Source organism: Gorilla gorilla, chromosome 4 (genome assembly GCF_029281585.2).
Source record: "Gorilla gorilla gorilla isolate KB3781 chromosome 4, NHGRI_mGorGor1-v2.1_pri, whole genome shotgun sequence".
NCBI classification, from domain to species: Eukaryota; Metazoa; Chordata; class Mammalia; order Primates; family Hominidae; genus Gorilla; species Gorilla gorilla.
This window is the reverse complement of record NC_073228.2, coordinates 86,388,917-86,401,869: the sequence shown is the minus strand read 5'-3', so window position 1 is coordinate 86,401,869 and position 12,953 is coordinate 86,388,917. Positions and strand designations below refer to the sequence as shown.

Sequence of the window (12,953 nt, the reverse complement as noted above, 5' to 3'; positions counted from 1 at the left end):
TCATTCCCTGGGCTGGCACCTCCAGATCCATTACCATATATAATCTCCCAAATCTTTTGTGGCGTAAGTTAGCAAAACTATTTTTGCAATTTGATTATCACAGATTTGACTTTACAATTGGTTCCCTGGTATATGCCAGAATGTGACTCTAAGTGCCTAAAGGCAATGAGGAAAATTGACACCCCCTGGCAAGACAATTATTTCTGGTGAGGTCATCACAGTGTCTTCAAGCAAGGCAGGAATAGCATTGTCTCACAGGGGTTGCTTCTGCTAACAAGAAAAAAATTAGTGGAATTTGGGAGTTCAATATTTTTAAAAAGTTAAATCCTCCCAAAAGTCACTATTCTATTCTCAACGTTCCCCTCTTTTTTTATTTTAAATTTTATTTTATTTTTGAGACAGGGTCTTACTCTGTCACTCAGGCTGGAATGCAGTGGCACAATCGTAGCTTACCACAGCCTCAAATTTCTGAACTCGAGTGATCCTCCAGCCTCAGCCTCCTGAGTAGCTAGGACTACCGCTCATGCCACCAAGCCCAGCTAATTTTGTTGTTGTTGTTTGTAGAGACAGGATCTTGCTGTGTTGCCCAGGCTGATCTCGAACTCCTGGGCAAAAGTGATCCTCCTGCCTCAGCCTCCCAAAATACTGGGATTACAGGCATAAGCCACTGTGTCTGGCCTATTTTATTTTATTATTTCTAGAGACAAGGTCTCACTCTGTCACTCAGACTGGAATGCAGTGATATGATCATAGCCCACAGTAACCTCAAACTCCTGGGCTCAAGCAATGCTCCTGCTTTAGCCTCCTAAGTAGCTAGAACTATAGGTGCATGCCAGCAACCTTACCTAACTTTTTAGAATTTTTTTGAATAGACAGGGTCTCACTATGTTGCTCAATCTGGTCTTGAACTCCTGGCATCAAGCGATCCTCCTGCCTTGGCTTCCCAAAGTGCTGAGGATACAGGCATGAGCCACTGCTCTTAGCCTGTCAGCGTTCTTCTGTTTTGTGATCATTATGCTTGTGTTCATATAAAAGATCCAGCAAAGCTATGAATTTCACCTGCAATGCAGGTAAGCAGTTTGCAGGATCTGACCTGTGTCTGATTTTCCACCATGCCGGCCCTTTGACAAGATATAAAGGATCTCTTTAGATGAGTCATAGAAACTTCCCAGACTGTAAGCCATTGGGCACAGTTAGAAAGAGCCAGTCTAACCTGCAGCATATCATCCATACCCATGGTGACTATCTATTCCAGTTTGCTTGGCACCATCCTATTTATGTCTGCTATCTGAAAATTGTTAACCACACTCGTTTTCTCTTTCAAAAGTGTCCTAGTTTGAGCAATACATTATGTTTACCCTTCACGTACCTGTAACCTAGCAAACAACCACTTATAACACCAGTGGATGCTCAAGGGAACCACAATAAAAATCTGTTTTATTACTGAATACCATTCTCTAAGGCTGACAGTTTCCACTGGTTTAAAGCCAAATGGAGTTGGATAATCAATCATAGATACGCATTTTCTTGAGAGTCTGTTCCCTGCAATCCTCTTGGTACTAACAACTACATAAATCAGGATTCTTCACTGCAGACTACAGAATCAACTCTGTTATTAAAGCAGAAAGAAATTTACTATAAAGTATGGGATCTTACAGAATTCTGAGAGGGCCAGAACCAAACCTACATTCATAACCAAGAAAATTGCAGCCAAAATAAATGCTCAACATGAGACTGTCCCATCAGAAAACTCACTGTCATTATCATCTACTGCTTACCACCTAGGATGGGACTAGAGAGCAGACCCATCGTGACAGCTGCCCAGAAGATTTTCTTGCTCTGTGTGTGACCCTCCACTGCACATGTTTCCTGTCTGCATTCTAAGTTTTGTGTAGGAGTATCTTCTTAGTAGAACCTAGGTCCTGTACCAAACCCTACCTGGGAAAATGCAATGTCATCTTTATGTTTAAGATCTCTTTAAGACAGAAGGTATATTATTAGAGACGCTTTGGTGAGGATGAAGGTTGAATCAATCTTCAGTATCTGCCAAGAGCTGAAAAGGATGATGAGGAACGCATATGAAAGACAGCAACGGTAAGAACATCAGTGGTGGCTCCAGAATTTCTATTAAGGCAGCATTTAGAGGGCACTATCTCATTGGAAGGAAGATCAGGGGATATGTCTCAAAGCTGTGTTTGCATAGCAAGCACACTGTTATTGCTTAGCTCTACTGTTTATTCCAAGTGGACCTATGAGAGCTCATGGAGGTCTAAATCAGACAAGTGAGACAACCCTGGCCCCTTCCCAAATGGAAAGGTAAAATATGGCCACGACTATTACCCCTACTTCACAGATGGAGCTGTACTGCTTCTGAACAGCACAGTAAAGGACAAGAAGGTCCTTAAATAAAGTGCTCTGCCACATGTTGAGTCCTCCCTCAACATTTCTATGAAAGAGAAAAAGACTGTTTTTAAAACAAAATTGGGACATAATATCTAGAAATGCAAATTATGTTACAAAATAGTTTAAATTATGAACTTCCAGATAATCTTGGTTTATTATTTCTATAATTATCACATCCAAACTGGCACAGGCAAGGAGGACCAAGTGTGTTTTCCCTTCTCTGTGTTGCCAATCTTTCTCTCTCTCTCCCTCTCCCTCCCTCCCTCCCTCTCCTCCTCCTCCTCCTCTTCCTCCTGCTCCTCCTTCTCCTTCTCCTCCTCCTCCTTCTTCTTCTCTCTCTCTCTTTTTCCCTACTTGAAATACCCCTTTGCTTTCAGGGTACTTAGAGGCAACTAAGAGTCATATTTGTCTCTGTGGGATCCCTGAGATGCCTTTTTTGATTGCCCCAAGTCTACCTAAGTAGGCCAGTGGATGGTTCAAAAAGAATTCATTATCTATTTTCTTTTTGTGTTTTTTCGTTTTTTTTGTAATCAAGCCATTTGGTGAAAATCTGTAATTCACAAGTCAAATAGCACAGAACAGAAACAACTTTCGGAGCCCACTGTGGACATGGTAGGGGCCAGCCTGTGCTGCTAAACATAGATTTTGCTGATCTGTTGGCTTCTCAGTTCATAGCATTCAGCCCCCTGGCTCCTCAGCAGCTCCTTCTCTTCGGCTGTGTCTCGAGCTTTCAGCTGCGAGAAGTGGGCAGGAGAGGCGATGAGATCATATTGTTGGTCCAGATACCGCAGGTAGATGAGCATGTGCAGGGCATAGGCCAACACCAGCAGCTGGATCAGGGACATTGCCAGGCCGATCAGAAAAGCTGGCGAGAAGGAGGAGGCGCAGTCTTGGGCCTTGGTAAATCGTCCCCCCTTGATGGCAAAACCTTGGATCTGCAGGAGAAAGGAAGGAGCTGAAGTGATACATCCCTTCTCTCCTAGGATCTACTTCCCAGTTGGGCTCGCAGTTCTGGCCCCTAGGTAGCCAAATTTAATATACTATCACCATATTTGCTGAATAACTTAACCACACAATTTGACAAATGTGATTGTGCTTATGGGGACAATGCAACTCAATCTTAAAACAGGACTGACCCAGAAATTCTGGGATGTATGGATGTCATAACTAGGAGGCTCATGAAATTCAAGACTCTGAAATAAAACCTTGATTTCAAGGCTCTGAAATAAAACTTCTTTTAATCTGATCCTTAGAAATATTCCAGTTCATGTAAAAACCACAACTGCTGTGGTGTCTCTAAAATTCAAAGCACACTCAAAATTTTATAAGGATAGTATAAGTTTCACAAAGATTTTAAGTCTCCGTTCCTCTGCCTTTGATTCTATTGACAGGAATGAGGAAGAGTCTTTGAAGGGGGATGTCATGATCCTTAGTGAGGTAAAACATAAATAATAATCATAAAAGCTAACACGTATTGAAAGTTTTTGTGCACCATATACTGCCTTAATTTGTTTAGTAGGCAAAGAGCCTATGAGTAAGTTACTATTTTATTCCTACTTTATGGATGAGGAAACTGAGGCACAGAAAAATTAAGTAACTTGCCCAGAGTCACATAACAGTAAATGCTGTGACGGTGTAATTGAAACCTGGGCAGTGGGCGTCAGACTCATACTCCATAGCTCCTGGTGGGTTCTGTCTCTTCCTCCTCCCTACCCTCTCTCTCTCTATTGGTTTTATCATACAGGCTTTGTCCCATTTTTGGAAGAGGTGGATACCAGCCCCTCCTTGCATCCTACCCATTACGTTTAATGGCAAAAACCGCAATCACTTTTGCACCAACCAAATAGAAAGTAAAGCTTCCATTGTGTGCAGATGAAATGGTATAATTACTTGAAAGGAAGAGAGGTTCAAATTGAGAACTGGCACTGATATCTAATACTGTCAAAATGAAACAGGACTATAGAGCAATTACTTTAAAGCAAGAGCCATCGCTTGTGGAAGACAGCTCCCTGTCCAGCTGTATGACCCTACACAGCATTTCCTCATTCAGACACCTACTCAGTTTTTAAAGAGTACATCAGACAACTGAACTATCCATGAGTGCTTTACTGAAAATTCACTTTGATGGCTTAAGTGAGCACTTTGGCATTGTCCCATGCTGAAATTATTGAGGTCGCCCATCACTCCATAGACACAAGGGGCCTTGCTCGCCCAACTGTCTGTGCTCTCGATTGAACCCAAAGCAGATCCTGAAGGAGACTCTTGTCCTGGCTTCGGGGATCCCTGCCCCGCACCTCCTGTAAAGAGACAAAGTGACCTTCTCTTGAGACTGGTGCCTGAAGAGTCGAGCTCCTCCATGACAAAAGAGGACCTCACTTGATTCTGCAACTCCAGCCAAGGAGAACGTCCTGAGGTTGACTGACACTTAATTCTTTTTTTTTTCTTTCTTGAGATGGAGTTTTGCTCTTGTCGCCCAGGCTGGAGTGCAATGACAGGATTTCGGCTCACTGCAACCTCCACCTCCATCCAGGGTTCAAGCGATTCTCCTGCCTCAGCCTCCCAAGTAGCTGGGATTACAGGCGCTTGCCACCATGCCCTGCTAATTTTTGTATTTTTAGTAGAGACAGGGTTTCACCATGTTGGCCAGGCTAGTCTCAAACTCCTGACCTCAGGTGATCCACCCATCTCGGCCTCCAAAAGTGCTGGGATTACAGGTGTGAGCCACCACACCCAGCCAACTGCCACTTAATTCTTAACAAGACTTGTTTGAGAACAGTAAGTGTGGAGAATGCCTGAAGGATACATTGTCCACCCATTTCCTGGACTAGAGGTTATACAGACCTGCTGTTTCTAGCCCACAGGTGTGTTTTGTTTGACCCAGTACTCGGAATATCCTGAAAATTTCCTGTGAGAATCTACCATTCTAGCTTCTATTGAAAAGATCCAGCAACACCAGCCCTGCATTCCTACAAAGCAAAAATCAGCTGCGGTTGAATTTGTAAAATGCTCATTGTGATGAAGGCTACCCTTTGCCATGGTCCCAGCCCAACTCACCAGTTACCCAAGGTACTCGAGTTTGCCGCACCGGCCACATTGCTCTATACTCTATTCCCACCATAAGCCAGGCCAGCAGAGCTGTGCATGTGGACAGCAGCCTTTTGTACACATACCTCAGCCACCATCACCATCACCTCCTCTCCCCTGGACTGAGCTTGTGTTCTGCCATCTCTTCACATGAAGGGGGTTTCAACAAGGCCCACCTGTCCCCCTGAAAGCTGTGTTTATAATAAGAATGCTGATGAGGATGTATACATCTCACACCACCAGGGATGAATGTGCTTATCCCAAGCACATTGGCAGTAGTCTTAGGGAGCCTGTGAACATGTAACTGAGTGTTTCTCATACTGGCTGCTCCAGAACTTCAGAGCCAAATTCTTGTGCCGCCTCCAGCCAGTGCAGACAGATGGTCTCGTGGTTTTGTATATTAACCTCACTGGTGGCTCTAACTGACATTTTCTTCCTTTGTGTTTCTCTACCCCCAAGTCTTTGCTAAATTTTTTGTTTTTTTATTATAAAATATATATGATATAAAATTTATCATCTAACCATTTTAAGTGTATACAGTTCAGGGATATTAAGTACATTCACATTGTTGTGCAACCATTGCTGCCATCCATCTCCAGAATGCTTTCACATCTTGCAATACTGAAACATTACTCCCATTAAACACTAACTGCCCATTCCCTCCTCCCTTCGGTCCCTGGCAACTACTATTCTACTTTCCATCTCGGGGTTTGACAACTGTAAGTACCTCATATAAGTGAAATGATGCAATATTTGTCCTGTTGTGGCTGGCTTATTCCACTTAGCATTACGTCTTCAACATTCATTCATGTTGTAGCATGTATCCAAATTTCCTTCCTCTTTTTAAATTTAATTTTTTTTGAGACATCTGTCACTCAGGCTGGAGTGCAGTGGTACAGTCTTGGCTCACTGAAGCCTCGACCTGCTGGGCTCAAGCAATCCTCCCACCTCAGCCTCCCAAGTAGCTGGGACTACAGGTGACACCACTATGCCCCCAGCTAATTTCTTTTTTAAAAATTGTTTGTAGAGATGGGGGTCTCACTATGTTGCCTAGGCTGGTCTCAAACTCCTGGGCTCAAGAGTGATCCTCCTGCCTCAGCCTCCCTAAGTGCTGGGTTTAAAGGCATGAGCCACCACGCCCAATCCCCAAATTTTCTTCATTTTTAATGCTGAATAATATTCCATTGTACATATACACTAGATTTGTTGATCCATTCATCCATTGATAGACATTTGGGTTGCTTGCACCTTTTGGTTATTGTGAATAATGCTGCCATGAACGTAGGTATAAACACAGGTGAAAGCTGTTCAAGTCCCTGTTTTCAATTATTTGGGGTACATAGCCAGAAGCAGAGTTGCTGGATCCCTTGATAATTGTATGTTTAACTTCTTGAGGAAACTCCATACTATTTGCTGCAGCATCCACACCATTTTACATTCCCAACAGCAATGCACAAGAGTTCCAACTTCTCCCTGTCCTTGCCAACACTTGTTATTTTCTGTTTGCTTGTTGTTGTTTATAATAGCCATCCTAATGGATGTGAAGTGATTTGCCTATTTTTGAAAGTAATTTTTCATAAGTAGTATTTCCATAAGTCAACTAAGTCATTTCTGGAACAAGGTAGAGGTATAAGTCAATCAATTCCCCCGGTCTAATTAGGCGAAATTATATGTAAAATATTCCTTGTTGTCATTATATCCTCACTGCCATTTCTCTATATGTATATATACACACATGCATACATACATGTATAGACATACACATACATAATATAAATAATATTTATAAACGTTTTATATACACACACACACACACACACACAAAAGAATCCTTGGAACCAAACTGTCCAGAATTTGAGTTCTGCCTCTACCATTTACCAGTTATACTCCTTAGAAAAATTATGTGATTATCAGAGATTCAGTCACCTCATTCATAAAACCACCTTGCAGCATTATGGTAAGTTCTGAAGACAAAGTACATAAAGTAACGACCACAGCACCAACACACACGGGTCACTCACAGGTAGCAATTATTGTTAGTCCACGCCTGGCACATATGTGTTTCCACATATCTTAGGCCACGTATTCTTTACATTAATAAAGATAGGTGAGAAATTGAGAGAGGTTAAGTAACTTGCCCTGGTGGCTGAGCAGTAATTTGAAACCAGGTCTGTCTGACTCCAAAATGCGAGCTCCTTCCCTACCCCAAACTGCCTTTCATCCACATGACACTTCTCTAAGCTTGGGAAGGATGGAAGGGAAGAATATGCATATATGCCAATGCCCACATATATTTGGAAAAGGTTGGAATGTGCCCATAAGAGGTACATGCAAAGCCCTGCCTACTATTTCAGGGAGTGGTAGGAACAAGCTAAGCTTCATTCACAGGTAAACAGGATAGAGGAACTTGACAGAATGTCTCTCAGCCTAAGATTCTGGTGGTGAAAAGGAATGTCTTACACCCCATTCCTTTCTCCAAATACTTTCAAGATCTTTGGGATATTTTTGACTCCCCGCTGAGTCCCTTCCTACTAACTGCCAAAGCTGTCACTCACACGGCTGATGTACTTCTTATCTTCCCTGATAAGATCACTGCGCCACTCCCTGAAGGAAATAAAATAATTGTCCGCCAATGCCTCTCCCCAGAAGGGCCTCTCAGTCCAGGAAGTGTCAGTCCCTGGCTTCACCCACAGCTTCACTAGGGCTTAGATGGCTGGCATTCCTCACTGATAATTATTCGTGCTGGATAAAGCTGAATGTAAAAGTAAGCCCTGGGTAGGAGGTGGGGGACACAGGGAGATAAAATTCTCTATCCTATTCCACTTCATACCTTAAAAGACAAAGGAAAAAAACCACCAATATTCTTTTAAAGGCATCTACTTCTCTTTTCCTTAAGCATCTAGGTTTGTTTCAGGTGTTTTTAAACGAACACTAAGCTCTTTTGGTACCAAAAACGCAGGTGCATTGAGCATAGATTTTAGTTTATTACCTGGAAATCAATAAAAGTGACCTCCCACAGGCTCGACCCATCATCCGTGTCGCTGGGCAGCAAGAGGGCCTGGTCCTGCTGCAGGCTGCCCACGCGTTGGCAGCGGTAGGAGTAACCAGAGGGAGCATATACGCCAGTTGGGTTAAAGACGGCTTGGATTGAATTGTTGGAAATGATCTCGACTCGGTGCAAACTAAACCAACTCTGGATGGACAACTTGTTGTAATTGGTAAGGATGAATCTGAAAATGGTTATAAAAACAGCATTACTCCTAAAGAACTTTTCCCACGTTTACTGACGCAAGGCATCGTCTATGAACAGTACAATGGCGCCCTCTTTTGTCAGGCGGCAGAACGGGCTTGGGGAGAGGCTTCACTTTTGCTGCGGAGCCTTCCCTGGATGGATGGAAAAAGAGCAAATGACAGGGCAGCCGCCAAAGTGGACAGTGCAAATTCCTACGAAAGAAAAAACACACAAAGTTTGGGTTTGTTTTGTTTTTCCTTTTTTAGATTCAACACTTGACTACGTGTTTATTATTCAAAAAATTTGAGAAAAACTTAAATGGACATCAATGAAGAATTTGCTAAATTGTGGTTTAAAATAATAGTAATAGCTCTCTTAATAACTTCTGTGTTATGTATGTGTATTGTGTTTAATCTTCACTTCAACACCATGTAATAGATAATGTCCTTATTCTAACTTCACAGCCGAGGAATCTAAGACACAAAGGGCTTGAATAAGCTCACTTGGAGAGTGTCAGAGCTGGGCTTCAAATCCAATCTTAACTCTTTTGGAATGGACTGTTTTCCAGCCATGAAAAAAAGTCATAATTTACTTGTCATTATCATTTTATTTCCATTTAAAAAAAAAAACGTGACTGCCTTAAAAAAAATGTCTGGAAGGATAGAGATTAAAACATTAGTAGTGATTACAAATGGTGTTTAGATTATTGATGATTTTCATTTGCTTCTTTCTGTAGCTCAATATTTTCTGATTTTTCTGTTTTCATTAGTTTTTCTTGTCTCTGTTTGGCTTCTTTGCAAGCAGACTCTAAGACAAGGGTGTGAATATAAGAAATATTCAGAGGAGTTTAGTCATTCAAAATACGTAAAATGGAGAGAAAAGAAATGACAGAGGAAGGGAAGGCAGCTAAAAGAGGTACATTATTAAGCAAGTTTCCAGTGTGGACAAGCAGGGCCTCATGGCCGTGATGGAACCTGGAAGCCAGAGTACAGCACATGCTGCTGAGTTATCTCACCTGACGGGGAGGGAGCTGAGGTGTGTGTATGTGTCCTCCAGTCATTGGTTGAAGGCTGCTGGGCCAGGGACTGGGGGCAGTGGGCCAGAGAAAGCTTTTAGGCAAAGAGAGGCGGGGAGTTGAAAGTTCAGCTGGTAGGCTACAGTGCTCTCAAATGGAAAGGACCATGTAGATATTCATGGGGTACTGACAGTTTCTGCTACATACCTTTATCATCAGAATAAATAATAATAACAATAATAATAATAAAGCTATTTTTCATTTTGGAAAAAAGTGGAATTACAGATCAAAAATAGTCTCCATTTCTAGATCAAACAGACATGTGTGTTTGGTCACCTTGTGGGATTCTATTTACTTGTAAAGTTGCTCTGAAAGATGATGACATATATTTTCTAAATTATGATCAGTGAAACACTAGTCTCCCATGATATGTAGACAAGTGTTCTGAGGAAGAAGGTTCTCCAAAATTAAACACAGGAAACATTGAGTTAGTCAAAGTTACAAAGTGCAATAGTCTTCCTTAAGATTATTTTTTCTCAGAAACTTTAACATACAAATTTACACTGTGAATTGCCAAGAGGAAGACATGGTTTAGAGTCGTTCCCAGACACATTTGACCACAGAATCCCCTTTTCATAAAATCTTATAAATATTTTTACAGAGCAGAAGTGTCCCATAGAGCAAAGCTTAAGAAAGACTGCCCTAGCACAATCCTGCTGGTTTTCCAAATAATGTTAAAGACACAACTACTTATCTCCACTAACAAGTTTGTCTTATAGGAAGGGAAGCACTGTATTTTTATAAGAAAAAAAAAAAAAAAGCCTTCAATTGCTCCCCCTACCTCAGGAGCAGTTCCTAACTGCTTAGCTAAAGTCTCTGTTGACAGATGCATCTTTCATACCTAAACACCAAAAAACTGTAGGCCTCTGTTGATTGTCTGCTGGGGAATACACGTAACGAGGCTTTTTCATTGTAGTTAAATGGTAAGTGTGATTCATTATAAGAAGCTATAGAAAATAACTTCAAACCAGAGCCCCAGCCCTTAGAGCTTTATTTCTTTTGTCTTCTTTTCTCAGAGGAAAAGGATATTACATTCTCAGGATTGGGAGTTTTCTAAGTCCCTAATGCAGGCGGCATGGGGGTGAGGGAGAGGGAAGAACAATGAGTATTTTGGTAGAAACTTTTAGAAAGAAAGCATTAGTATAGGATCCCATCATATCACAGCACCAACTTTTCCGTTTAATTAGGTTGATGTGGCATGCAATATGTCACAGTGCTTGGGCATATAGCAAGCCCTTGCTTCGCACATGTGGAATGAATAAATTCTATAGAGCTAATCTGAAGTGCTGAAACTGCGATACTCCAAAGTGGTGTCCTACCTACCTTATAGCAAGACTTCTGGGGTTTCCAGCATCACCAAGCTTCAAAGACAACCTAAGAAAAGGAAACAATGCAGTCTATGAAAATAGGAATGACCCTAACTTCATATGCACTCAAAAGTTACCTCAAGGTGGATCACATAACATCTGACACACAAAATGTACAGAACTTTTTTTTAATCTTGAGGTAGGCAATGGTTTCCTGAAAAAAGTACAAAGGCATGAACCATAAAAGAAACAACTGATAAATTGCATTTTACTAAAATCCAGAACTTTTACTCTTCAAAAGACACTGTTTAAGAAAACAAGAAAGGCAAGCCACGCAACAGGAGAAAATACTCACAACACGTATACATAAAGAACTCTATCCAGAATACAATAAATAACACTAACAACTCAACAAAAGACAGCCCAATGTAAAAATCGTAAAAATTGTCAGAAGACTCGAGCATGTTTTAAAGAAAGATATACAAATGGTTAATAAGTACATGAAAAGATGCTCAGGACCATTAGACATTCGGAAAATGTAAAATAAAACCACAATAAAGATAACACAGTACAGGAATCAGAATGGCTAAAACATTTTTTAAACTGACTCTTAAGCTTTTAATACCTACATTTATTCCTGTTTTCCTAAGAGTAAACATAAGATTTCCCAGAGCAAAGACAGATGAATTGACTTACTCATGGGAACAACCATATTGGTTCCTCCTTCTAATCCAATTCTCCCCAACCCAGGCAGCAGGAGAAGAGCCAGATGTCATCCTACACATATTGGGATTTGTAATACAGATGAGCAACACCAAAATTATGAATCTGGGTGCTTATATAGGAGAGAGACCGTGGTTTCCTTCTCACCTCCCAAGAGAGGGAGAGAAACATTTGCTCCTCTAGTGTCAATAAATTCTCCTTAGGAAGAGAAGAGGGATGATTAGTCTTTGGATGAAAGACTTTAATTAGCCTTTGGATGGAAGCAAATCGCTCACCATAAGGAGACAAATGGCTGCAGGTCTCATACCCATGGTATGTAAATAAATATCTCCAAGGGGAGGATAAGATAAGCGTCTCTGAGTTTCTAACCCCTGGAACGTCTCTATGGCCTTGAGTTTCATTACCCCTTGATACATGAACACATTCCTTTCAAGAGGTAAATCTCTCACTAACTCTAACACTTATCTTTTAACCCAGTTCCCAGTAAAAATTTGTTCAGAAATTCCTAAACATGCAGAAATATAAAAATGCTTTCTCTAGTCTCACTCTGACCATACGAAGTGTTAGTGAGAATGTGAAGCAACTGGAACGCTCATACGATGCTTGAGAAAAGGAAAAATGATGCAGCCACTTTAAAAAACAGTTTGGCTGTTTTCTAAAAAGGTAAACTTACACATACCATATGATCCAGATATTCTACTCCTAGTTGGAATGACAGTTAAGAGAAATGAAGATATCTGCTGCCACAAAGACTTGTACATGAATGTTCATAGTGACTTTACTTGGAAAGTTATGCAAAAAGTGAGGGAAAAAACAAATTTCTATCAACAGGTGAATAGATAAATAAGTTGTGGTACATCTATAATATGGACTACTACTCAGCAATGAAAAGGGAAATACCATTAACAGATGCAGTAACATGGAAGATTATCAAAATCATTAAGCTAAGTGACAGTGGCTACACTAAAAAAGAGTACACACATGTGATTATATAAAATTCTAGAACATGGAAACTAATTGATAATGATAGCAGATCAGTGGTTATCTGGAGATGTGACAGTGGTTGGAAAGACGCATTACAAAGAAACACACAGAAACTTTGGGGCATGATGAAAATATTTGTTGCCTT

At 41.0% G+C, this 12,953-nt stretch overlaps 1 protein-coding gene across 3 annotated transcripts in view; it reads right to left on the bottom strand.

Moving 5' to 3' along the window:
* Positions 1-2,538: 2,538 nt before the first annotated feature.
* The window catches only part of LOC101154188 (V-type proton ATPase subunit S1-like protein), a 40,132-nt gene continuing 29,717 nt past the window's right edge, over positions 2,539-12,953 (bottom strand). For 2 of the 3 annotated variants that reach the window (XM_055386172.2, XM_055386171.2), the window contains 3 exons: positions 11,118-11,168; positions 8,477-8,717; positions 2,901-3,338 (listed from right to left, as the gene is read on the bottom strand). In XM_055386172.2, coding sequence (XP_055242147.1) covers positions 3,036-3,338; positions 8,477-8,717; positions 11,118-11,168 — 595 coding nt within the window. In that variant the 3' untranslated portion in view covers positions 2,901-3,035. Of the gene's footprint in view, positions 3,339-8,476; positions 8,718-11,117; positions 11,169-12,953 lie in introns of all 3 variants that reach the window. The other variant, XM_055386173.2, reaches the window with a different exon arrangement.